Genomic DNA, 25,262 nt, shown 5'->3' with positions numbered 1-25,262 from the left:
CTACCAGCAAGGAAGAAGGGGAGATGGAAGGTAAGCTGGCAACTAGTAATGTCTGATGGAGTGACACAGGTTTCCTACAAAGTGTCTCTGAGCCTTGGTTTTTCTCACCTATTGAACAGGAGTCAAAATATCTATCATACAGGCTTGTGAGGAATAAATGGAATAGTAACTTGCTTAGCATAAAGTAAGTGTTCAACAAGTATTTATTCACTTTCCCCTTTCCCTTCTCGTTCAGAAACATGTGTTCAACCACATTTTTTTTGAACATTTACTATGCACCTGGCCCTGTACCAGGTATCAGGGACATGGTGGTGAATTAGAAAAACACAATCCCTAATGTGTTTACATTCTGCAGGAGAGACAAATAATACACGATAATTGGCATCGAAAGTAACTGTGATCATGGTAGTGCTGAAAGGAAGTAAAGGGAGATGTCATATTCAAGGAATCTTTTGATCCTCTGTTTTCAGTTTAGGGAGAAAAAAAATGACGATAGTATCTCATTTCTCCTGATCATCAACTATAAAGAGAAATATTGACCATACACTGATCTTTGCTCCTTTAGTATCAGTTGATTTTCCTAAAGTGAAAGATTATTCCAGTTGTGCTTCCTTTCCTATCTTAATTCTGCAGTGGTACCTAATTTTTGTACACTTCCATCACAAAGAAGATTCTTTTTAATCTCTCTGTTTACCTAAGGTCGAAAGAATAAAAATTATTTCCTCGACAGAAGCTCAACCCATGGTAACAGCCACAGTTGCAGCACAAGGCGTAGGCATAGCTTTAAACTTTTTTTTTTTTAATTGGGGCAGGACAGTAAACCTAAATGTCTTTAGAAAATTTTATAATTTTTGCACTGTCACAAATAGAAGCACTACCTCACATTCACAAATTATGTAATTCAGAGTTTCCTCAACTTGGCTGTGTATCACAATACCATAGGGAACTTGTTAAAAATATAGATACCATCAATCCTCATTATTCGTGGATTCTGTATTTGCAAATTCACATACTCACTAAAATGTATTCGTGATCCCAAAAGCATTACTTGTGGCACTTTTACGATCACTCATCAACACGTACAGAGAGGCGAAAAATCTCAGTCATCCAACATGCACATTCCTAGCTGAGGTGGAAAAAAGGCGAGGCTCTGTTTTCTCCTTTCGGGCTTTAACACTGTAAACAAGTGTCCCTTTTGCGGTCTAATAGTGCCATGCTTTTTGCATTTTTGTGCGTTTTTCTTCGCCACCACTTCTCCACCCCCCCCAGCCCAGGCCATCCCCCCAGCAGTGCTGAAGTGCTATCTAATGTCCCTGAGGTGCCAGAAGGCCGGGATGTGCCTTACAGAGAAAACAAGTTAGAGAAGCTTGGTTCAGGCACAAGTTAACAGTGCTGTTGGCCGCGAGTCCAGTGTTAATGAATCAACATCCAGGAAAGGAAGAGAAAATCTGCTGATCTCTGGGCGAGGCCACTCGGGAAAGTGCTAAAGTAACACCTGTAGTGCGTGATGAAGCTATGGAAAAGATGGGAAAGCAGCTAAATTTGGGGATTCATGAGACGATGACAGATTTTCTTTTTAAAAGCAGAGTGGGTAGCATTATTGTGAGTGTGAAAGCCAAAGAAATTTGTGGTCACTTTATCCAGAGTCAAGAAATGCTAAGCCCTGTATAAAATAAATCAGCTACGAGGATATACTGTACAACACAGGAAATGTAGCCAATATTTTATAATTACTATAAGTAGAGTATAATCTTTAAATAACGTGAATCACTAAGCTGTATACCTGAAGCTTATATGATAGACTCTACCTCAATTTTTTTAAAAAGATAACTTTTTTTTCCCAGGTCATTAGGCTCTGGTTGTCAACTACTTGATCTCCCTTCACACAAGGGTTGCTTTTACCTCCCATGATTGGCTAGAAAGGTAGTAGCCTGGATGACTCTTTTTTTTAAACACTGGATGATTACTAAGAGAAATCACATCTACCTATTGAGTCACCCTACATCCATCCACCCATCTTCTCATCCATCAGATTTAAGCATCACATGGGCAGAAACCATGAATATTTGGTCCACCAGAGTGAATCTAACACCTTAGTCAGTGATTTTTCACATACAAGACACTCTTCCCAGGCACTGTGATGGGAACTGAATTCTTCCTATAAATCGGTGGTTCTCAAGCAACAGCGATTTTGCCTCCTGGGGGACATTTGGCAATACCTAGAGCCATCTTTGGTTGTCACAACCAGGGAGGGGGACTGCTACTGGCATCTAGTGCATAGGGGCCAGGGATGTTGCTAAACATCCTACAATGCACAGAACAGACTCCACCCCCATAACAAAGAATTATCTGGCCCAAAATGTCAATCATGCCCAGGTTGAGGCAAACCTGCTTACATGGATGGATATAACAATCACAGTAGGCAATTTCTCACCCTCAGACGCTGCACTCCTGCCATATTCCACTGTTGAAATGACACAGCAGTACCGAATCATGTCACCCCCACACACACAGTCGGCCTACCGTGCAGGAGGTGTGTGGAAAGATCCCTGGGGAAGGCTTTTCTCTCTCCCGTCCCACTGGTTTGTTGTTACTCATCCGAAGCCAAGAAAGCATGTATTTTTTTCTCCCCAAGTTTTTAGACACCTATTTTTCCTATTTGCATTACCCATCCCTATTTCCTTCTTTGCATCTCATACAAAGTACAGTCCAGCTTCATAGGAAACAGGTGTACCCTGACCCCCTTTGTGAATTTCTATAAAGGGCTTGGGAAAAAATGCATCCCAGGGCCCATGAACATGCACTGCGCCCTCCGCCTCCCTTCTTTTCTCTGGGGATCGAAGGGAAACTTGACCTGCCCAAGACCCCAACTCTGTGACAGCACACGCAGGATTGGTTGGATCTGCTCTCCAGTTTCCTCGGTCACGTGCTCAGCCAGTGAGCAAAGAACACCAGATTCCTAAAAATCGTATTTCCTGAACAAATATTTGTGGGCAGGGACAAAATGACAGAATACTTGAATTCAGGTGCAGCATTTCATTTTCAGTAAGGTTTCATTTCACAGTGAATATAAAGACAAGCCAAATTAAACCAAAGGTGAGATGTTGTGAGTTTTTTCCCCTTCTACTGTTATGGTTTCTATTTGAGAGGAAAAAATATATCTAAAAGAAGATTTTTTTCCTTTAAGAGAGGTTATTCAAGATTAAGCAAATTAGAGACTTCCCCGGTGGTCCAGTGGTTAAGACCCCACACTCCCAATGCAGGAAGCATGGTTTCAATCCCTGGTCAGGGAACTAAGATCTCACAAGCTGCACGGTACGGCCAAAAAAAAAAAAAAAAAAATTAAGCAAATTAACTGTCTTTGTTCATTTACCACATATTTAGTGAGAACCAACTGTATGTCACACTCTGCGCTAGGCCTGGAAATACAAAAATGAAGGTACACTGTCCCTGCCCCCGAAAAGCAATATCAGCTATTAATTTAACATTTTAATATGCATTTTTATGTTAAAAAATGTAGTCACAGACCGAGAGAAAATATTTGCAATAGACACAACTGATAAAGGATTGTCATCCCAAATATACCAAGAACTCTTAAAAGTCAACAATAAGAAAATCAACAATCCAATTTTTTAAATGTGCTAAAGACCTGAACAGACACCTCACCAAAGAAGATATACAGATGGCAAATGAGCGTGTGAAAAGGTGCTCCGCATCATATATCATTATGGAATTGCAAATTTAAAACAATGAAAAATTATTACATACCTTCAAGAACGGCCAAAATCCAGACCACTGATAACACCAAATGCTGGTGAGGATGTGGAGCAACAGGAACTCTCAGTCATTGCTGGTGGGAGTGCAAAAATGGTACAGCCACTTCAGAAAACAGTTTGGACGTTTCTTGCAAAACTAAACATAGTCTTACCATACAATCCAGCGATCACGCTCCTTGGTGTTTACCCAAAGGAACTGAAAACTTATGTCCACAGAAAACCTGAACACTGATGTTTACAGCAGTTTTATTCAGAATTAACCAAAACTTGGAAGCAACCAAGACATCCTTCAGTAGGCGAATGGATAAATCAACTGTGGTACACCAGACAATGGAATATGATTCAATGCTAAAAAGAAAAGTTTATCAAGCTATAAAAAGACATGGAGGAAACTTAAATGCATATGACTAAATGAAAGAAACCAATCTGAAAAGGCTATATCCTGTACGATTCTAACTATAGGATGTTCTGGAAAAGGCAAAACTATGGAGACAGTAAAAAGATTAGTGGTTGCTAGGGATGGAGGGGAGGGATGAATAGGCAGAGCACAGAGGACTGTTAGAACAGTGAAACCATTCTGCATGATACTGAAATGGTGGATACATGTCATTATACACTAGTCAAAACCCAAAGAATATATAACACTGAGAGGGAACCCAAATACAAACTATGGATTTGGGGTGATGGTGATATGTCAATGCAGGTTCATTTGTTATAACAAATGAACCACTCTGGTTCAGGAAGTTGATAGTGGGGAAGGATGGGGGCAGGGGGCGGGGGATAAAGGGAAACTCTGTCCTTTCCACTCAGTTTTGCTGTAAACCTAAAATTGCTCTAAAAAATAAAGTCTATTTTTTTTTAATATATGAAACTACACATACAGGTATATGAGTGAGTTCAAGTTTATTTTAGATGGTGGCGATAAACTCTGTACAGGGTAATATGGAAGCCAGAGATCACAGTGATGATGTATATAAGCGAGAAGGAAAACACTGATGGTCAGGAAGGACCTTATCATAGGGGAGATGATGCCTGCGTTGAGTGTTAAGAGGTGAGGACGTTCTGGTCTGAAAGCCTGGAGAAACGTGTTCTAGGAGAGTGTACAGTGTGAAAGAGGACCTTTTCTGAAGTAACTGCTTTCAAAAACCCAGCTCGATCTCTCTCAAGCAATAAAAGTCAGAATCTACTGGGTCCTATGAGTGAACAAGCCTGGGCTCAGGTTGCTCCAGGGCTCAAAGGGCAGCCCTACGACAAAATCTGCAACTCTCCCTTTCTCCACTTGCTTTCTCAACATTGGTGAACCCTCTTGCTTCCTGCAAGATGGATGTAGAAACCCCAGCATCCTCTTACTCTCAGTCCATTGTAAGTGTGGACAAAGCACACGGGCTGAAATTGAGAGAAGAGATGGTTCCTTCAGACCACTGTTTAGCAGATGCTTACTGAGATGACACCAGGGGCAAAGACCCCAGAGGAGTCCTATTCAAGGAGACATGAAATAGCATCATGTGTTCAGAAAACCACATGTGGTCCAAATGGACAGAGCATCATGTGCAGAACAGAAGGTATGGAGAGGTGGGCAGAGGCCAGATCAGGGAGGGCCTCAGGCGCCATTTGAAGAAATCAGGATTTTATCTTTGAGGCAATAGGGAGTCATTGAAAGGGCTATGCAAGGGTGTGAAATTACCAAATTTTCATTTCTGATACATCACTCTGACAGTGCCTCCACTGTCAGAGTGTGTGACTTGGCCAAGTAACTTGACCTCTCTGAACTGCTTTATTCCTACATTAGTAGAATGTGAACAACAGTTGTACACGCCATAAGACTACGGTGAGGATTAAACGTGCTAATATTTGTAAAATGCTTAGGACAGCGCTTGGCACATAGAGTTAAGTATTTGCTGCTACTGTTATTGCTGTTGTTGTCATTGCTGTTATCAGAAGAGTGAGAGACCTGAGGGAAGGAGGTGAGAAGCAACTTCATCTGAACCCACATGGTCTTCATCCACACCACTTTACTATTTCAGAAAACTCTTGCCCTGGAAGGTAAAAGTTGCAAATAACTTCATTTTTCACTCCAGGAACATTGTCTAAGGCCCAAGAATGTTGCAATAAATAAAAAGCATCAAATGTCAGTTTATACCCCAGGACTGTTTGAACCCTTGGCCTCAAAATCCTCACCTTTGCTGTTTCCTCCAATCCTACACCATTTTATACTGTCATTATCCAAGATCCCACACTATCACACCCAACTCAAGCAGAATTGAAAACCTCAGCAATAGCCCGACTTGACCCTCCTCCCTCTGAGATGCTATCAGGAGCCCGGAGATGGAGCTCTCCATCGCTGCCGTCAGCAGTAGACTCTGCTCCTACCACCAGATTGTTCTGGTGACATTTTCAGGAAGCCAGCCTGTGGCTTGGCAAGTGGCAATGTTCCAAGTGAGAGAGGAGGGACTAAACAGGGCTTGATGACAAGAGAGGAGGGTATGAGTAGAAGCACCGTTAAGAAGAGAGACCTTAGGGACTGGCTGTGTGGAGAGAGGACACTCCAGCATGAACACTAGAGTAACCGGGTAGGACATGGAAGGGTTTTCCAAAGTAGAACCTGCAGAGTTAGGTGGGTGTGATTTGGTACATGAGCTGACGTACCAGACAGCTCATGTACCAAATCAGCTTTGTCTGCCTTATTCTGATTTCTAGCCATCCACAAGCCCTGCCTACAAAGAGCCCCTCAGAAGTGGGAAGGCCTGGAAGCAGTCTGGGTGAGGCTTTTCAGGTTCCATAAGTGGATACCTTCTCCAAGCCTTGCTTATCATTCTCTCCTTAGTGAGGAACTCCGCCTGTATGTGGCTGGGCCTACTTGTGGGCCCCCTGTTCTTTCTTGTGCTTGCCTACAGGTCAATTTCTGAATTGCTAGTGGCCAGAAAGCATAAAATCCACTGTCAAAAGCACTGACGTAGATTTTCCTGAAGATCTGGGGGGAAAGACAAAGGAAGGGAGACCAACTCCTCCTGGCGTTGGCACTCGAGGTCCAGCGTCCCAGGAACCTCCTCCTCGGGGCTGGGCAGATCAGGATGGTGGGTCACCTGACATCAAGAAGAAGGTTAAGACTCCCTTCGCAATCTCCCCTTGCCCTCAAATTCTCCTCCATAGACTGCAGGCCCACCCACCGCCCTGCCCCAAACAGTCCTTTCTGGTCTTTCCAGCTGGTATCTCCTCCCCTCACATTCCTTAGCAAAACCCATCCATTTGCATAATTCCCTCAGCAACACAAAAAGCAAGCAAATAGGGCTCAGCCAAAGAAAAATTACCTCACATTTCCAGGGCCGCCCTTTGTATGTGTGAAAGTATATTTATTACATTAGTTAGAGAAACAATGCTTGACTACAGGAAAGTAGTACTCAAAGGGAGACTTGTCCCTGGAAATCGGAGGTTGGCACTTGTCATATATTTTATGACCAAACATTTCCCTGTCAAACCTCCTATGCTTTCAAGTATTTTAAGACTGATGTTGAAACTATTCCCCTTTGTGGCTTCCAGACTCCTCTCTCCTGCATTTAAGACTATTATGGCTAAGGGTTTCTGGCCATCTCTCCTTTTCAGTGGCCCTCATCAAATTGATGTTCACCACACTTCCAGGTTTTTATCTCCTCTCCCTCCACACACTCTTATGGGGAAGATTTCAGCAAGACGCAAGGGTTCGTTCTTTTTGTTTCCACCCTTTTTATTTCTCAATACATTTGCTTATTTTTAAAAAAGTGCTACACTCAGAGCAGAGCAGGGTCTGGGGAAAGAGACGGGATGGTTGAAATGGTAGAAAGGAGGTGAACAGATGAGAAGAAAACTTGTCTTTTATTTAATATGTGCCATTTGTTACAGATTCATGTACTTCTTTGCCCCCTTTGTAAATTGGGCCAATAGTAGCCTGTGCTCCTAAGGTTGTTGTGAAGTGAGAGGTGATAAGTGCAAAGTGCTTAGAACATGCAGAAAGGAAACACTCAACAAATATTAGCTGTTGTCATTATTCCCTCAATGAGCTTTAAGGAACATATTTGGAGGGGCATTTTTCTTTGGAAAGAGAGGTAGGGAAAGCTTCCCGGAGAGAAAACATGTCTCCTTTGAATGAAGTTAAACGAAGGAACTCTGATTGGGCCAGGAATAGTTTACTAATAAGTCTGACAAAGAAAGTAAATTATAAATATCCTGTAAGTCATGTTTAAGCTAATGATTAGCTCTATAGAAGTAAATCCTTTCCAAAACAAAAAATATTTTTTTAATTTATTTTTGAAAGAACATTGGTTTCACAACTTCCCTGGTGGCGCAGTGGTTAAGACTCCGCAGTCCAATGCAGGGGGGTGCCTGGGTTCAATCTCTGGTCAGGGAACTAGATCCCACATGCGTGCCACAACTAAGAGGTCACATGCCTCAACTAAGACCTGGCGCAACCAAATAAATAAATAGATAAATATTTTTTAAAAAGAAAGCATCGGTTTCTGTTTCTTAGCTCATCTTGAAGGTAGTGAAGCCTTCCCATGGAATGCATAAAACTCTTGAGTTAAACAAGATCGTCCTCCTGCACCAGGATTGCTCATCCAAGTGACTCCGCGCCACCCATCTGAATAGCTTCCTGTCCTCTTGCTGAAGAACATCTGTTTTGTACTGGCACGCAGCTGAAAGAACCAGACCATCCTCACCTAGTTAGCAATTAACACTTATCTGGGATCAGAAAATGAAGTTCCATCTGTAGATTCTAAGGAGCTACAAGCCAAACAGCTGTCGATCTGAGCACCCTAGGATCTTGAAGCCGGGTTGACAGTGACCTTTAGGATTGGTTCAGTGATTCTTCTGGCTAGTGCTGCAAAAAGTTCTCTCCAGCCACGGTATACAACTAGAGTATCTTAGAGGGTTACCCAGAGTATAAGGCCTCGGGACACACTGCAAAGCACCAAAGCTTAAATCTAAAAACATTTCTGTGGGTAAAAGAGGAGTGCTCCAGGAAAGCAGGGCTCCTTCCCGCTACAACCCACCAAGTGAAGACTAGGGGTAAGGAGTCTCAGTAATACTCCCTAAGGCAAACCATATGTGGAAAACGCTCCAAATAAATATTTGGCAAGCAGCATTTTTTTTTTTTTTTTTTTTTTTTGCGGTACGCGGGCCTCTCACCGTTGTGGCCTCTCCCGTTGCGGAGCACAGGCTCCGGATGCGCAGTCTCAGCGGCCACGGCTCACGGGCCCAGCCGCTCTGCGGCATGTGGGATCCTCCCAGACCAGGGCACGAACCCGTGTCCGCTGCATCGGCAGGCGGACTCCCAACCACTGCGCCACCAGGGAAGCCTGCAAGCAGCAATGTTATAGAGCTGGAAGGAACAGTTCTCAAAATACCAAGATGTGATATTTCAGGGAAATTCTGAATGCTCCTTTCTGTTCAGTAGCATTTTTTTAAACATAATTGAGAGCACATTATATATTCTGTTCCAGTCTGTTTACTTCATTTAACCTACAGCGATTTTCCATGGCATTAGGCATACTACAGGAATATTCTGTAATACCCCATCATATATTTTTTAAAGTACATAGTTATTCCTCTATTACTGGAGATTTATGTATTTTTACATTTCACCACAAATAAGCTGACAAACACCGGGTTTAAATGTGGATTCAAATCTCTGGTTATTACCCTAGGATATTTTCCAAGAAGTGGATTATTGATCAAAGAATTTGAGTGTTTTTAAAGACTCTACCCGATAGGTTTTAACACTCCTCCCTGCAGTATGAGCACGCATTCCTCAACAGTCACGTTTTAAAAAAATAAAAATAAAAAGTAAATAAATAAAACACCCTAATTTGGTGTGTAAAAATTTTAATTTGGATTCTTTTTATTGAATTCAATTTTTCATATTAGCCATTTGTATTCTCCTTATTTCACTTTCTGTGAATTATTACATCTTTTGTTCATTTTACTCTCGGCATCTTAATGCTTTTAAAAAATATATTAGTATAAGGGGGTTGAGAGGTAATAGAGAGTAACCACTAGAGAGTACAGAGTTTCTTTTGGGAGTGATGGAAATCTTCTAAAACTGACTGTGATGTTATACTAAAAACCACTGAATTGTACATTTTAGATGGGTGAATTGTATGGTATATGAATTATATCTCAAAAAGCTGTTTTTAAAAAAATAACTTCCTTTTTTCCCTCTTTCAAAATCTGTTGGCAAATTTTCCAATTCTGATTGCCTTTTGCTTTCTCATATTCAGGAAATACACACTTTTAGTTAAATCTATTATCTGTTCCTTAATGAATCCTCCCATTGCTTTTATTTAGAAAATTCCATCCCATGCAAAGATAGTCACTGACATGTTCTTTCAGTTTATTTTCATTCTTAGTCCATTTGGATTTTGCTGCACATTACAAAGCGATAATTTAATGTTCTCCAAACAGGTACTTATTGGAACTTTTACCAACCCCCTTCCTCACTATGTTCTGATAGTTGCTTCGCAATGTTTTATATATACTAGCATCTATTTCTGGGCTATTACTGTTATCACTCTGAGAGTTCAAATATAAACTTACAGTACTCTTAACATTTTTTACCTTTAAAGTATGGCTTCATGGGCTTCCCTGGTGGCGCAGTGGTTGAGAGTCCGCCTGCCAATGCAGGGGACACGGGTTCGTTCCCAGATCCAGGAGGATCCCACATGCCGCGGAGCAGCTGGGCCTGTGAGCCATGGCCGCTGAGGCTGCGTGTCTGGAGCCTGTGCTCCGCAACGGGAGAGGCCACAACAGTGAGAGGCCCGCGTACCGCAAAAAAAAAAAATTTATATATATATGGCTTCGTATGTAGTATTATATGACTTCATTAACCTCTTGCAAAGCATTCTTCGCTATTCTTGCACACTTTTTCTTTCAGATGAAATTTCGAATAATTTTATCGACCCTTTGAGATTATGACTGGGCTTATATTTGACTGATGGATTGATCTGGGAAGAAGGGAGATATTTAAAATATTTATCAGATAGGAGCACAATGTTTTGTTTTGAACCTCTAGAAGTATTTTATTCATACAGGTCCCACACATATCTTAAGTTTGTCTACACCTTTTACAGAGCTTATTGCCATGATGAAAGGTAACCTATCCTCATTATATCTTAAAACAATTTTTTTGTTTGAATATGGAAAACTAATTTTTGGATGAGTGGCAGTATTTGCTAAAGTCTTATTAATTTCAAGACAAGATTCCTGGGCTTTCAACTTGGACAATCCCATCACCTGCACTAATGAAAAGTCTTTTCTTTCCCAATAGTTACAACTCAGTTCTAGTTCGGGTTTTATTACACTGAAAAATAGTAAATCAATATTCTGATGACAAGCCCTGAAAACTTTAAGCACATATTAAAAATTAAATCCTTGACAAGGAGGGTTATAAAGGATACATAAAGCTCTCAAGCTTTTGAGAAAGACCTGAGGTTAATCAATTTTGCCACTTTGTAGAGTCTGTTTCATCGAAAATGCAGCTACAGAACATGCAGAGGGGTTTACTAGACCAGCTGAGGAGACAGCTGGAGCAGACACTCAATGCTCTGGGGAGGGAGCTTCCCCTTTCCCTCAGGTGTGCCCTCCACATTCATACCACAAGTCATGGATCCTGTATTTGTGGCCATTGCTCTTCTGCAGACATAAGCTGAAGCCAGTAATGCCCAGAAAGCAATACTAACTAGCTATTAAATTGCATTCTTCTAAAGTCCCGGTCTAGCTCTTTTTGCATAACCCGTGTTACACTTTCTGCCATTGCCAAACCCTCTCTCTCAGACATTTCTGCCTAAAGAATTAAGCTTTATGTTTTGAATCACTACTCACACAAAACACCTGTTGGTTACAAACTATCAAATCCAAATACTAAATTTAATATTGGGGTGCTGGTAGCTAACAAAATAACTTGTGGAGACAAGGCATTGGTTTCTGAATAGCTGATTTTAATGGTCATATGACTAGTTCCAAACGCATCCAGTCATGCCCGTATTCAAAAGAGTAAACCTTAAGGTAACCACACTTGCCATGAAAGTGTTGCATTTACTTATTCATGTTCACCATAATGAGAAATGATTTTTATTTTTCTAAACCAACGAAAAAGTCCAGGTCAACTGACTCTACAGATGAAATGAAGTAAAACATGGCTTCCTCCTCCCCCAAATGACTGCAAAAGAAAATCCACTTCTGTTCTTTAAGTGAATTGTGCTTGATGAATGACACAAATACATGTTTAGAGACAATAGTGTTTCACATTTTCAAGGCTGTTTACCATGGTCTGGGAAGAGCCTAGGTAATTGCCTATAAAGAAAGAACCATTTTTGTTAACTCTTGTCCTTATTAAGTAATATGTGAATCTTGATCAGTACTTCATTAACTAGAATGCTTCCATTAAAAAATTGCAGTTTATGTATATTTAAGGATTTATTTGGGAATACAATTTCTAATAATTCCCTATAAAAGACCTTAAATGACAGTAAAAAGAAAGTAGTATTTAATAACTGACATACAGGAAGCAATTTAAATAATTTATCTTTCCCAAAGAACTTACAACATTTTTGCTCCTCCTGAATGTAGTAAGGGTTTCCTTTTGAAACCATCTTCTTGATTCTTCCAATTCCTTGTTCCACTACCATGAATTTCATTTGTTTTAAGTTAGGTTGGATAGTATAAAATTGAGTCCTAATGGCTATATAATCCCTGTAAAGCTATTAGCAATAGGGTAATAGTCAGACACATTTCAGCAAGAGCCACTCTAGAGAGATGACATACCACAGCTATATAGAAGATGGTGGGGGGCTTCCCTAGTGGCACAGTGCTTGAGAGTCCGCCTGCCGATGCAGGGGACATGGGTTCGTGCCCCGGTCCGGGAAGATCCCACATGCCGCGGAGCGGCTGGGCCCGTGAGCCATGGCCGCTGAGCCTGCGCGTCCGGAGCCTGTGCTCCGCAACGGGAGAGGCCACAACAGTGAGAGGCCCGCGTACCGCAAAAAAAAAAAAAAAAAAAAAAAAAAGATGGTGGGTCCACAGTTTTAGTGTGGGACTTGTGGAAATGGATTCTAAAGTCATATTTTTACATATATGGTGGAGAAAAAAAAACCCTCAAAGCTGCCAATTTAAATGTCAATAAGATTCAGTCACGCTACAGTAAGAGCACTGCGATATTTGTGATTTTTTTTTAATTTTCAATTTTGCCAAATTCAAAAATCCATAAAACTGAGCAAATGAGCATGATGCTAACAACCAGTGACTCCAGCTGAAAGTTCTATAATGTTCACTGTACTATTACTTTTAACTTTCCTGTAAATTTGCAAATATTCAAAATAAAAAAATGACAAATGTCTATAGTATTCAAGATACAATGAATGAAGTTAAAGAAACACAAGACACAGACACAAAGTATGTCACTGAAAATCACTGGTTTTAGAGTAAAAAAAAAAAACGGCCCGAATTACAGGTAAAATCTTTCTTCTAAAAGAGAGCATGGGAGGGACATGTGACGTGCGTTCAAAGAACAAATTGGTTTAGAAGCCAACAGAGACAGAACGCCATGCATATAATGTCCTCACCGACATCACCTCTTGAATTTTCAAAGTGGGTATGTTTTTCTTGATTCAACATTGGCTGCCCTGTCAAATCATGCAAATCCACTGACATGCACATTTACAAATGATTAAGTTTCCAAAAGTGTGAAACTTTCATTCAGGAGAGTCAGTATAACAAACCACTGTATAAAATAAAAACGTTTCCTAACTCTGAGGAATAAAATGTTTTATCAGTTGAACGCCTGAAAACTGTCTGATATTATGTATTTCCCATATACTATTTAAGTTGTCTAAGTTTTAAAGTGCATGGATTTGATTCTTGTTTGAAGTCTCAGCTAAATGATAAAGCTTCTCATTTCCTATTAGATCGACGGCTGAATGGTATCAGCTTAGCAAAAGAGCAAGTTGGTTTTTTTTTTAATCTTCATTTACTTTGAGATTTGAGACAGCACAATAGCAACCGCAAATCTGTCTTTTAGTGAAAAATAGAGTAAAAACCATATGCTGAGAATAATATCAATACTGAGACAATCCGCCCCAAACCTAATGTTCCCTTTAGGATACCCAGGCCTTCAAGCATGCCAGGTGGTACAACAGCACACCTTTCCCCTCCTCATAGGTTCCGAGAGAGAAGGGAACTTAAAATGCAAGAGCTAACGAATAATGAATGGGCAGGTAACATGAAGAAGCAAGACGACGGGAAGCCAGTTCCTTTCAAAAGGCGACAGAGGTGACAGTCGGATGCAAGAGCCTGGAGGATGGACACAAGCAGACCCAAAGAGCAACAGGATTAATTTCTGGGGATAGTACCGACTGCTGCATCATAGGCCTCAGAGATTGTCTACATATGACTCCTCCTCCCCTCTGCCATACTTACACTTCACCCTTTCTGTCTTAGTTCTCCACACCAATGACTGCCAATCGGATCACAAAGGAGAACTGAGGCTGTAATATGGGACACTAGGAATATGGGGCACTATGAAAACAAGTTTATGTACAGCTTGATAGCAGGGTCTAGGGAGACTGGAGGAGGAGAAGCAAGACATATTTGAAAAAAAATTGAGTATTACTCTGTAGACACTATAATAATCAAAGATACCTTAACTTTGTAAATAGCCTAAGATGATTCATAGAATCAACTATAAGGTCTTTTTTTTGGCGGGGGGGGGGGGGGGGGTTAAAAACATATGTACATTGTTAAAAGCATACATGGGAAATATTCACATTCAGTCAAGCCCGTTTTTGCAAGTTCCCTGAGATGGCATATAGAGATACACAACACAATGCAATGTTACAGCAGAAAGTCAATCATTTACAAAGATCATTTAGAATAAAGTCAAATTTCTCTTTCAACAAATGTGGTCTACAAGATAAATTACATCCTGATTGTTGGCTGTTGCTATAAATCTATTCAAATCAGGAAAAACCATCATATTTAAAGCTCTCCAAGTAATTTTGGCACAGGTCAAACCTTCGGGTTTTGTTCAGTCCCTGAGTTCTTTTAACAGGATAACTTCGTTCAACCTCTTCCCCAGCCACCCGGCCCACTCCCCCGCACAACGCCCTGCAACCTGCCCTACACTCTCACTAACTCTAAGTCAAGCCCGAAGGCTACAACCTCTCTAACCGACCTGCTCTGCAGAAACCATAGAGCTTCTCTGGCTTGAAGAGTTATAGGTGGAAGAATCAAATGGGGTACATCTCATGCCTCCTGATTATTTCTAAAACTGCCTCCAAGGGTCAGTGTTTTAATGTCTCCAGGGCCTTATGCCTCAGATGCTCATCCAAACACTGGATGGCAAAGAGGTCGATGTCCGTGTCGAACTTGTTGGCGAACAAGTGGTGCACACGCAGCATCCAGTTCAAGTCACCCGCTCCGAAAACGCACACGGAGCGCACGTGGACGCCGCTGCACGGCGGGTAGGGGGCGCCCTTGGAAATGTCACCTTCAAAGTACTGCCACTTGACAAACCTGGCAATTGCTTGCATGTCGGACATATCGTACTTATGGCTTAAGGACAGTGACCCTGGGACTTCGGGGATCCTCTGAATAGTGGCCCAGAGATACTCGTCCGGGCTGTATGTGTCTTTTGCCCACTCCATAAACTTTTGTATTTTTTCATTCTCGAGCACATACTCCACATACCTCCTACTGACCACAAAATAGGCACTGCCTGAAAACAGAGGTGTTTCAAGAGGAGGATGTATTTTGTCGGTCCCCATGTTTGTCAACTTTCCATTCACGACTGCATAATGCTTTTTCCACCTTTCTTTTTTATTGGATGGCATTCTCTCCGTTTCTAGGTTATTCTCGCCCATTAACGACTTGAGCTTCCTGACAATTTCCAGGTTGGTTTTAATAGGAAAATCCATACCGCAGAGATTTATCAAGTACTTCCAGTCTGCGTTCATTCGGTAGAGGTCCTGCATGCAGTTGAGGTCAGCCTGGACCCGGCTCCAAGATGCATACACAACGCTCTCCAGCTGACTGGCCACAAAGACATTACTGAAACAGGATGCAATGCCAATCACCGCGGCCAAAAAGGATTCCTCTGATTTTGTATCCACGTGAATGCAATAGAAATTCTGAGGCATATAAATGGCCCTCAGGAGCCTGTCAAGCATTTCAATTTTGTGATGAACCACTACAGAATATGCTATTGGAAACTCTGCCTCTTCCTTACTAAGGGGTTCTACAATATATTTGCGCTTCTTGATGAAAGAAGCACAATCACTGGTCATGTTTATGTAGTCATAGTTTGTCCATCGAGGGCGATTTCTAAATTTCACTGTTAGAATCTCAAGCTTTACCTTTTGGATTTCATCTACATCACCCTGTAGAACTTTGGTACAATTAATATTACTACTAGGATTCTCTTCAAGCAGCTCCAAATGTCCAACGTTTACAAATTCAGGCTTTTGATGAATTCTTAAAACAGAGAAGGTGACCAGGGAAAAAACAAGAAGGAAGAAGTAGTATTTAGTGGGATAAGAAAAAAGTTTCCTCCTCCGCAGCTTCCTCAGCATTTCAACAACAATTGGGGACTTGGCTTTATTAAGGACAGTCTTCCAGGCTTCAAGCTGTAATGATTTCCCCTCTGTGGTGGCCTGGAGATTTGTCAGTTTGCATTTATCAGAAGTGCAAAGGCATCTTGAAATGGAGGGCAGCACTAAAAGAAAAATAGAAAGGATACATACATATATATATATTTAAAAAATACAGTGTTTCATGACATCTTCTCAGGTTCAAAAACTGTTCTCTTTGCTACGAGGTCAGATGTTTAAGACAAAAACAAAGTGGGTCAATCAGAGGAAAGGAAGTAGTGTTATAGGATACCCATCATCTCCGGCATCAATGCCAGATTGTCTTTTTAAAAAAGCTGAGTACAAGGATATGCTAGAATATCCTACAATCAACATTTTACCTCTCAGGTATATTGAGGTGCAAAACACAGTTGAAGACCTAGGCTATAGTTATTGAATTCTCCATAGTTGGTGAGTTTTTGATCCTGTGCCAGTGCTAATTAGCACCCCTTGCCTTGAAATCATTCCTAATCTGGGTTCCTCCTGACACATCCATTAATGTCCATCAGTTGGTGTCAGCAGCCCCAAGTATTTGAAGAGATCAGATCCACTCTGCTCTTTACCAGCTTAGGAGTGGGAGTACACTGAAGGAGACATTCAGAAATGGCTGTGGCTTCTAAGAATCTTTGAAGGAAAAGCGGGTCAACTGGATTTTCAAACTGGAACAGAAAGGCTCAGGTGAAACCAGGTCAGATTTGGAACTGTTTTGGGTTGACCTCACTTTGTTCAGTTCCATACCAGGCACCACAGGAAGAGAAGACATACATAATCCAAAATAGAGAAACAGCCTAGCTGAAAAACAACACTTGTATGCAAATTGTAACTTATGAAAGACCCTTTGTCTATATTCAAAAAAACCCACTTTTATTATGTAAAATGTTTACAAATATACAGATATTGTTTTGTTTTCAAAAGTCAATTTTATTACTCGGCAATTGGTTCTAACAAAGAAAGGCAAAACTATCAATTGTCTCAAAACCAGATTTATAGAGATCTGAAAAGGTTTTAACACCAGAGTTAGCACTAGAACTTTTAAATATTTAATTAGGAAACAAATTGTGAATATCAATAATACAAATAAAAATAAATAACTGACCATCATTTGTACAGAGTAATGTTACAAAAAGTAGTTAGACTTTTTACCATTTAAATCAAGAAAAGTCGGGATCATTTAGTGCTCTGATTCCAGGTAACATCCTCTGCCCATGTAGAGTGCTTCTTATGCAGTCAGGTTTCTTAAATGTACCAGGCATCCAGCAATGCTGTTATGTCCCATGAGTCTTTTTTAAACAAAACACGTGAAACAAAAAGAAAAATTTGTGAAGGGATATATATGCCCACGTAAGTATACACACACACTGAGAAAGCATACTGGTAAACTAATTCGACATATTCACTTTTTTCTTCAACATGATGGCTGGTCATATCCATTTTTTTCTTCAGAATGATGGCTCGTTGATTTCTCTTTTAAAACCTTCTCTCCAGTTTTTTTTTTTTTTTTTTTTTTTTAGGCTATGTTTGTGGACTGCTAAAGGTTTGACGACATCCCACAATTTAGGTTGAACTTTTTCAGAGAAAACTCTAGGAGCATTTCCCAACATGTGTGCCAAGGAACAGCTTAATGGTCCTATATGACTGGAAAATCCAACATATCCTATGTGGCTGTGAGGATTCCCAATGCTCACTGGCCCATTAAAGACAATCCTGCAATTGAATTAGCTGCTTATCTCATCTTCCTCCAACTATGTTGTCTACCACCCCACTCCAAACCTCTACTGGAAAGCAAACATTGGAAGATTCTGCTAAAATACTTATACATCTGAACTATTAACACATCAGATCCCTAAACAAAGTTATACCCTTAAGCAATCTCTGCTTAAGGCATTTAAGAAAATCTCTGACTAATCATTATTAGTCAGCTTCTAAGCTAACTAATAAAGCTAACAGAGACTTAAGTTGCCTCATGCAATAAAGAACACAGATTAACAAAATTAACCCAAGAAGGTCCATAACAACAATAAACCCTGGGCTGGGCAGGAGCAGAGGTCTGATTTCTAAAGTTGATGCATTATAAAATGTCCACTTTCAACAACAACAAAAAATTACAGGGCACGTAGAGAAACACAAGTCTGGCCCATACACAGAAAAAAGGGCTTCAATAAAAACTGTCCCGGGGGCTTCCCTGGTGGCGCAGTGGTTGAGAGTCCGCCTGCCAATGCAGGGGACACGGGTTCGTGCCCCGGTCCGGGAAGATCCCACATGCCACGGAGCGGCTGGGCCCGTGAGCCATGGCTGCTGAGCCTGCGCGCCCGGAGCCTGTGCTCCGCAACGGGAGAGGCCACAACGGTGAGAGGCCCACGTACCTCAAAAAAAAAAAAAAAAAAAAAAAAAACTGTCCCGGAGGAAACCCAAGCACTGGACTTAACTACACAAAGACTTTCAGTCAGTTATTATAAGTATGTTCAAAGAACTAAAGAACTAAATCAAACCATGAGAAAGATATTTAACCAAATTGAGAATTTCAATAAAGAAACAGAAATTATAAAAAAGAACCAACAGAATTGATTGTATTAAAAGTACAATAACTGAATTGAAAAACTGACTAGAGGGGCTCAACAGCAGGTATGCACTGACAGTAGAAGGAATCAATGGAACTGAGGAAAGGTCAAGAGAGAGTATCCAGTCTGAGGTACAAAAGGAAAAGAGAATTAAGAAAGATGACAGAGGCTCAGAGACCTGTGAGAAACCATTAAGCACATCAACAAATGCGTAACAGGAGTGTCAGAAAGAAAGTGGAGGAAAGGGTGGGAGAGAAGGGTGAAAGAGGGGGCAGTCACAAGTATGGGGGAGGGGGTGAAGAAAAAAATTGAATAATGGCTGAAAACTTCCCAAATTTGACTTTGTTTTGTTTACTGAAGTACAGTTGACGTACGATATTAGTTTCAGGTGTACAACATAGTGATTCAATACTTTATATATTATACTCCATTTAAAGTAATTGCCAAATAATGGCTTTATTTCCCTGTGCTGTATAATATATCTTTGTTGCTTATTTTATATATAATAGTTTGTGTCTCTTAATCCCATACACCTATTTTGCTCCTCCTCCCCTGCCCTCTCCCAACTGGTAATCACTAGTTTGTTCTCTGTATCTGTGAGGCTTGTTATATATATTCATTTGTTTTATTTTTTAGATTCCACATATAACTAATAACAGAGTATTGTCTTTCTCTGTATGACTTATTTCATTAAGCATAGTACTCTCTAGGTCCATCCACACTGTTGCAAATGGCAGGATTTCATTTTTTACGGCTGAGTAATATTCCAGTGACGGGCAATTTAGTTTGTGTCCATATCTTGGCTATTGTAAATAACATTACTATGAACACTGGGGTACATGCATCTTTTCAAATTAGCGTTTTCATTTTCTTCTTATATCCAGCAGAACTGCTGAATCATATGGTAGTTCTATTTTTAGTTTTTTGAGGAACCTCCATACTGTTTTCCATAGTGGCTGCACCAATTTACATTCCCACCAATAGTGTACTAGGGTTCCCTTTTCTCCACATCCTCATCAACATTTGTTATTTGTAGACTTTTGATGACAGCCATCTGACAGGTGTGAGGTGATATCTCATTGTGGTTTTGATTTGCATTTCCCTGATGATTAGAGACAAGCATTTTTTTCATATGGCTGTTGGCCATCTGTATATCTACTTTGGAAAAATGTCTAATCATGTCTTGTGCCCATTTTTTGATTGGGTTGTTTGTTTTTATATTGACTTGTATGAGCTGTTTACATATTTTAGATAATAGCCCCTTATTAGTCATATCATCTGCAAATATTTTCTCCCATTCAGTAGGTTGTCTTTTTGTCTTGTCCAGTGGTTTCCTTTGCTGTGCAAAGAGCTTTTAAGTTTAAAATTAGGTCCCATTGTTTATTTTTGCTTTTATTTCTTTTGCCTTAGGAGACAGTTCCCAAAAACTGTTGCTATAATTTATGTCAAAGAGCATTCTGCCCATGTTCTCTTCTAGGAGTTTTATGGTTTCAGGTCTTATATTTAGGTCTTTAATCTATTTTGAGTTTGTTTTTGTATATGGTGTGAAGAAATGTTCTTCTAATCTTGTTCTTCTACATATAGCTATCCAGTTTTCCCAACAACACTTATTGAAGAGACTCTTTTCTCCACTGTAAATTCTTGCCTCCTTTGTCACAGACTAATTAACCATAAGTGTGTAGGTTTATTTCCAGGCTCTCTATTCTGTTCCATTGATCTATGTGTCTGTTTTTGTGCCTGTACCACACTGTTTTGAATGCTGTAGCTTTATAGTATGTTCTGAAGTCACGAAGGTGATATCTCTAGAAAAAATCTGAATAATGGCTGAAACTTCCCAAATTTGACTTTAAAAAATTAATCTGAATATCCAAGAGACTCAATGAGCTCCAAGTATGCAAAATGGGACAATGACTTTGGCAGACACTTTAGCAGTTTCTTACAAAGCTAAATATAGGCTAATCATTCAACCCAGTAATCACACTCTTAGCTATTTACCCAAACTGAACATGTATGTACACACAAAAACAAGCATATGAATGTTTACAGCAGCTTTATTCATAATTGCCAAAAACTGGAAGCAATCAAGATGTCTTTCAATAGGTGAATGAATAAACAATTTATGGTACATCTATAAAATGGGATATTATTCAGTGATTTTTCAAAAAATCAGCTACCAATCTATTAAAAGACATGGAGGAAGCTTAAACGCATACTGCAAAGTGACATAAGCAAATGTGAAAAGGCTACTGTATGAGTCCAAAGGCTACTGTATGAGTCCAAAGATATGATAGTCTGGAAAAGGCAAAACTATAAGGACAATAAAAGTTCAGCATTTACTAGGGATTTGAAGGAAAGAAGGAACAGATGAATAGGTACAGAACAGGGCATTTTTAGGGTGATGAAACTATTCTATAGGATACTGTTACAGTCGTTAAAGGATACTATGCATTTGTCCAAACCCAAAGAATTGTACAACACAAAGACTGACCCCTCTTAATTATAATTAATAATGTATCAATATTGTTTCATCACTTGTAACAAATGTACCACACTTGTGCAAGACACTAATAGGGAAAACAATGTGAGCAGGTTTATGAGAACTCTGTACTCTCTGTGTAATTTTTCTGTAAACTTAAAACTGCTCTAAAAAATAATCTATTAAAATTGAAAAAAAATTAATCTGTACATTCAAGAAGCTCAGTGACTTCCAAGGATGATAAACTCAAATAAATTCACATCTAGATACTTCTTAAACTGTTGAAAGACAACTTGAAAATAACAAGAGAAAAGTGATTATACAAGGGGTCCTCAAAATTGAAAGCTTCAAATCAGAAACAATGGAGACCAGAAGGTAATGAATAACATATTCAATGGACAGAAATAAAAAAGATTCAACCAAGAATTCTATAATCAGCAAAATAGTTTTTCAAAAACAATGAGAAATTAAGACATTTCTGGATAAATGAAAACTAAGAGAATTCATCACTAGCAGACCTGTCCAAAAGAAATACTAAATAGAGTCCTTCAGAATGAAAAGAAAGGATACTAGACAGTAACTCAAATCCACATGAAGAAATAAAAAGCATCTATAAAAGTATATACACAGGAAATGTAATTTTCTATGAACAGTTTTCCCATCTGATTTAAAAGATAACTACATAAAGTAGTAATTATAACACTGTATTGATAGGATTATAATGTATAAAGATGTGATTTATATAGTAATAATAGTATAAAGGAAGAAAGGGGAACAGAGCTATATCAAAGTTTTTGAATGCTATTGAAATTAAGTTGGTATTAATCTAAAGTAGAATGTTTTAAGTTAAGAAGGTTCATTTCTTTGTAATTCCAAGGGCAATCACTTTAAAAAAGCTCAAAAGCATACAGTAAAGGAAACATCAAGGGAATTAAAATAGTACACAGGAAAATATCTAATACATAAGAATACAGCAATTGAGAAAGAGAGGAACAAAAAAGACATAAGACACACAAATAACAAAATAGCAAACATAAATCCTACCTTATCTGTAATTATAATAAATATAAATGGACTGAAACCTCCAATCAAAAGGCAGAGATTGGCAAAATAGATTTTTTTCTAAAAATGATCCAACTATATGATGTCTACAAGAGACATGGTTTAGATTGAGAGACACAACTAGGTTTAAGTAAAAGAATGTAAGCAGATATACTACACAAATAAATACAAAAAAAAGAGCTAGAGTAATCATACTAATCGGATGAAACAGACTTAAAGACAAAAATTATTAGACAAAGAAGAACATTTTATAATTATAAAACGAATAAAAAGGAGAAGGTCAACAAGGAAACAGAAGACTTGACCAACATTATAGACCAACTAGACCTAACAGACATCTATAGAACAGCTTCACCGAACAGCAAAACACACATCCTCCTCAAGGACACATGGAACATTCTCCAAGATGGGCCATATGCTAGACTATCAAACAAATCTTATTAAATTTAAAAAGATTGAAATGATGGAACATATGTCCTTCACTACAAAAGAATGAAATTAGACGTCAACAACAGAAGAAAATTTGAGAAATTCACAAATATGTGAAAATTAAACTATACACTCCTAAATAACCAACGGGCCAAAGAAGAAATCACTAGGCAAATCAGAAACTACTGATATAAATGACATGAAAACAAAAACAAAAAAACTTACAGGATGCAGCAAAAGCAGTGTTCAAGAGGAATGTATATCTATAAACACCTATATTTTTAAAATATCAACCTTACATACCAACCTTACATAAATAGAAAGGATTATAAGGGAATAATATGAAAAGCCATCATCCAATAAAATTAGATAATCTGGATAAATGGCCAAATTCTTAAACAGAGAAACACAAACTACAGAAAGTGATTCAAGAGGAAATAGAAAATCTGAACAGAGCTGTAATGACAATTACCAAAAACCCTCCCACAAAAAAAAGCCCAGGCCCAGATGACTTCACTGGTGAATTTTACATTTAAAGAAGAATTAAATAAAAATCCTTCCAAAACTTTTATTAAAAAAATGGAATAGGAGTGAACATTTCCCAACTCACTCTATGATGCCAGTAATCGAATACCCTGATAACAAAAGCAGATGATGACATCACAAGAAAACTATAGATCAATATCACTTAGAGACACAAAAATTCTCAACACAATACCAGCAAACCAAATCCAGCAACATACAAAGGATTATATGCCAGGACCACATGGGTTTTAATCCAGGAATGTAAAATTGGTTTAACATGGAAAAGTCAATGTAACACACCCTATTAATAGAATAAATGACAATTACTCCATAATCAGAATAGACACAGAAAAAAGCATTTGACAGAATCAACACCATTTCATGATAGAAACAGTAAAATAAACTAGGAATAAAAAGGAATTTCCTCAACCTGATAAGCCATCTATGAAAAATGGACAGCTAACAGCACATCTTAATGGTAAACGACTAGAGTCTCCCCCGCTAAGATCAGGAACAAGAAAAGGATGTCCACTCTTGTTACTTTTATTACATTTTACTGGAGGATCTAGGAAAAGCAATTAGGGAAGAAAAAGAAATAAAAGTCATCAAGTTTAAAATGAAAGAATTAACACTATCTCTATTTGTAAGTGACATAATCTTGTTTATAGAAAACCCTAAGAAAAACACACACAAAAATTAGAATGAATTTAACAAGTTTGCAAGATTCAAGATCATTATACAAAAATGCAGTTGTATTTCCATATATTAGCAATAAAGAATCCAAAAATAAAAAGAAAGTAATTCAATGTATAATAACATCCAAAAGAATAAAATAGCTGAAAGAAACAATTCAACAGAAGAAGTATAAGACTGTTGAAAACATTTCGTTGAAAAAATTTAAGACAATGGAAAGACATTCTACATTCATAACTTAAGACTCAATATTGTAAAGATGGCAATACACCCAATAATTAACCAATAATTTTCCTATCAAACTTCAGTTGCCTTTTTTAGCAAAAATTGACAAGCTGATCCTAAAATTCATGTGGAAATTCAGGGGACGCAGGATAGACAAAACAGTCTTGAAAAAGACCATAGTTGGAAGACTCACATTTCCCAATTCCAAAATTTACTATAAATGCTATGGTAGGAGAAATGGTATGGTACTGGTACAAGAAGACATACAGAACAATGGAATAGAATCCAAGAAATAAACTCTTACATTTACAGTCAACTGATTTTTGATATGGGTACCAAGAAAATTCAATGAGGAAAGAACAGTGTTTTAAGTAAATGGTGTTGGTACAACTGGATATCCGCATCCAAAAGAATGAGGGTGTGTCCCTATCTCACAGCATATACAAAATAGCATATGCCCCCAAAATGGATAAAATATCTAAATACAAGAGCTAAAACTAAAAAGAAAACAGGGGTAAATCTGCATGACCTGGAATTTGGCAATGGATTCTTAGATATGACACCAAAAGCCCAAGCAATAAAAGAAAAAAAAATTGATGAACTAAACCATCAAAATTTAAAACTTTTGTGGTTCAAAGAACACCATCAAAAAAGTGAAAACAGGGCTTCCCTGGTGGTGCAGTGGTTGAGAGTCCGCCTGCCGATGCAGGGGACACAGGTTTGTGCCCCGGTCTGGGAAGATCCCACATGCCGCGGAGCGGCTGGGCCCGTGAGCCATAGCCGCTGAGCCTGCGCGTCCGGAGCCTGTGCTCCGCAACGGGAGAGGTCACAGCAGTGAGAGGCCCGCGTACCGCAAACAAAAAAAAAG

At 39.1% G+C, this 25,262-nt stretch overlaps 1 protein-coding gene across 4 annotated transcripts in view; it reads right to left on the bottom strand.

Annotated features, from left to right (window-relative positions):
* The window catches only part of GCNT1 (glucosaminyl (N-acetyl) transferase 1), a 197,354-nt gene that overhangs the window by 124,532 nt on the left and 47,560 nt on the right, over nt 1-25,262 (bottom strand). For 3 of the 4 annotated variants that reach the window (XM_033858189.2, XM_019934646.3, XM_073806232.1), the window contains 2 exons: nt 17,570-17,706; nt 11,723-16,512 (listed from right to left, as the gene is read on the bottom strand). In XM_033858189.2, the coding sequence (XP_033714080.1) occupies nt 15,083-16,512; nt 17,570-17,597 (1,458 nt within the window). In that variant the 5' untranslated portion in view covers nt 17,598-17,706 and the 3' untranslated portion in view covers nt 11,723-15,082. Of the gene's footprint in view, nt 1-3,768; nt 3,851-11,722; nt 16,513-17,569; nt 17,707-25,262 lie in introns of those variants that run through there. The other variant, XR_012332567.1, reaches the window with a different exon arrangement.

Source organism: Tursiops truncatus, chromosome 6, assembly GCF_011762595.2.
Source record: "Tursiops truncatus isolate mTurTru1 chromosome 6, mTurTru1.mat.Y, whole genome shotgun sequence".
NCBI lineage: Eukaryota > Metazoa > Chordata > Mammalia > Artiodactyla > Delphinidae > Tursiops > Tursiops truncatus.
Note: the sequence above shows the minus strand (reverse complement) of the source record. Positions and strands in the feature narration are given on the sequence as shown.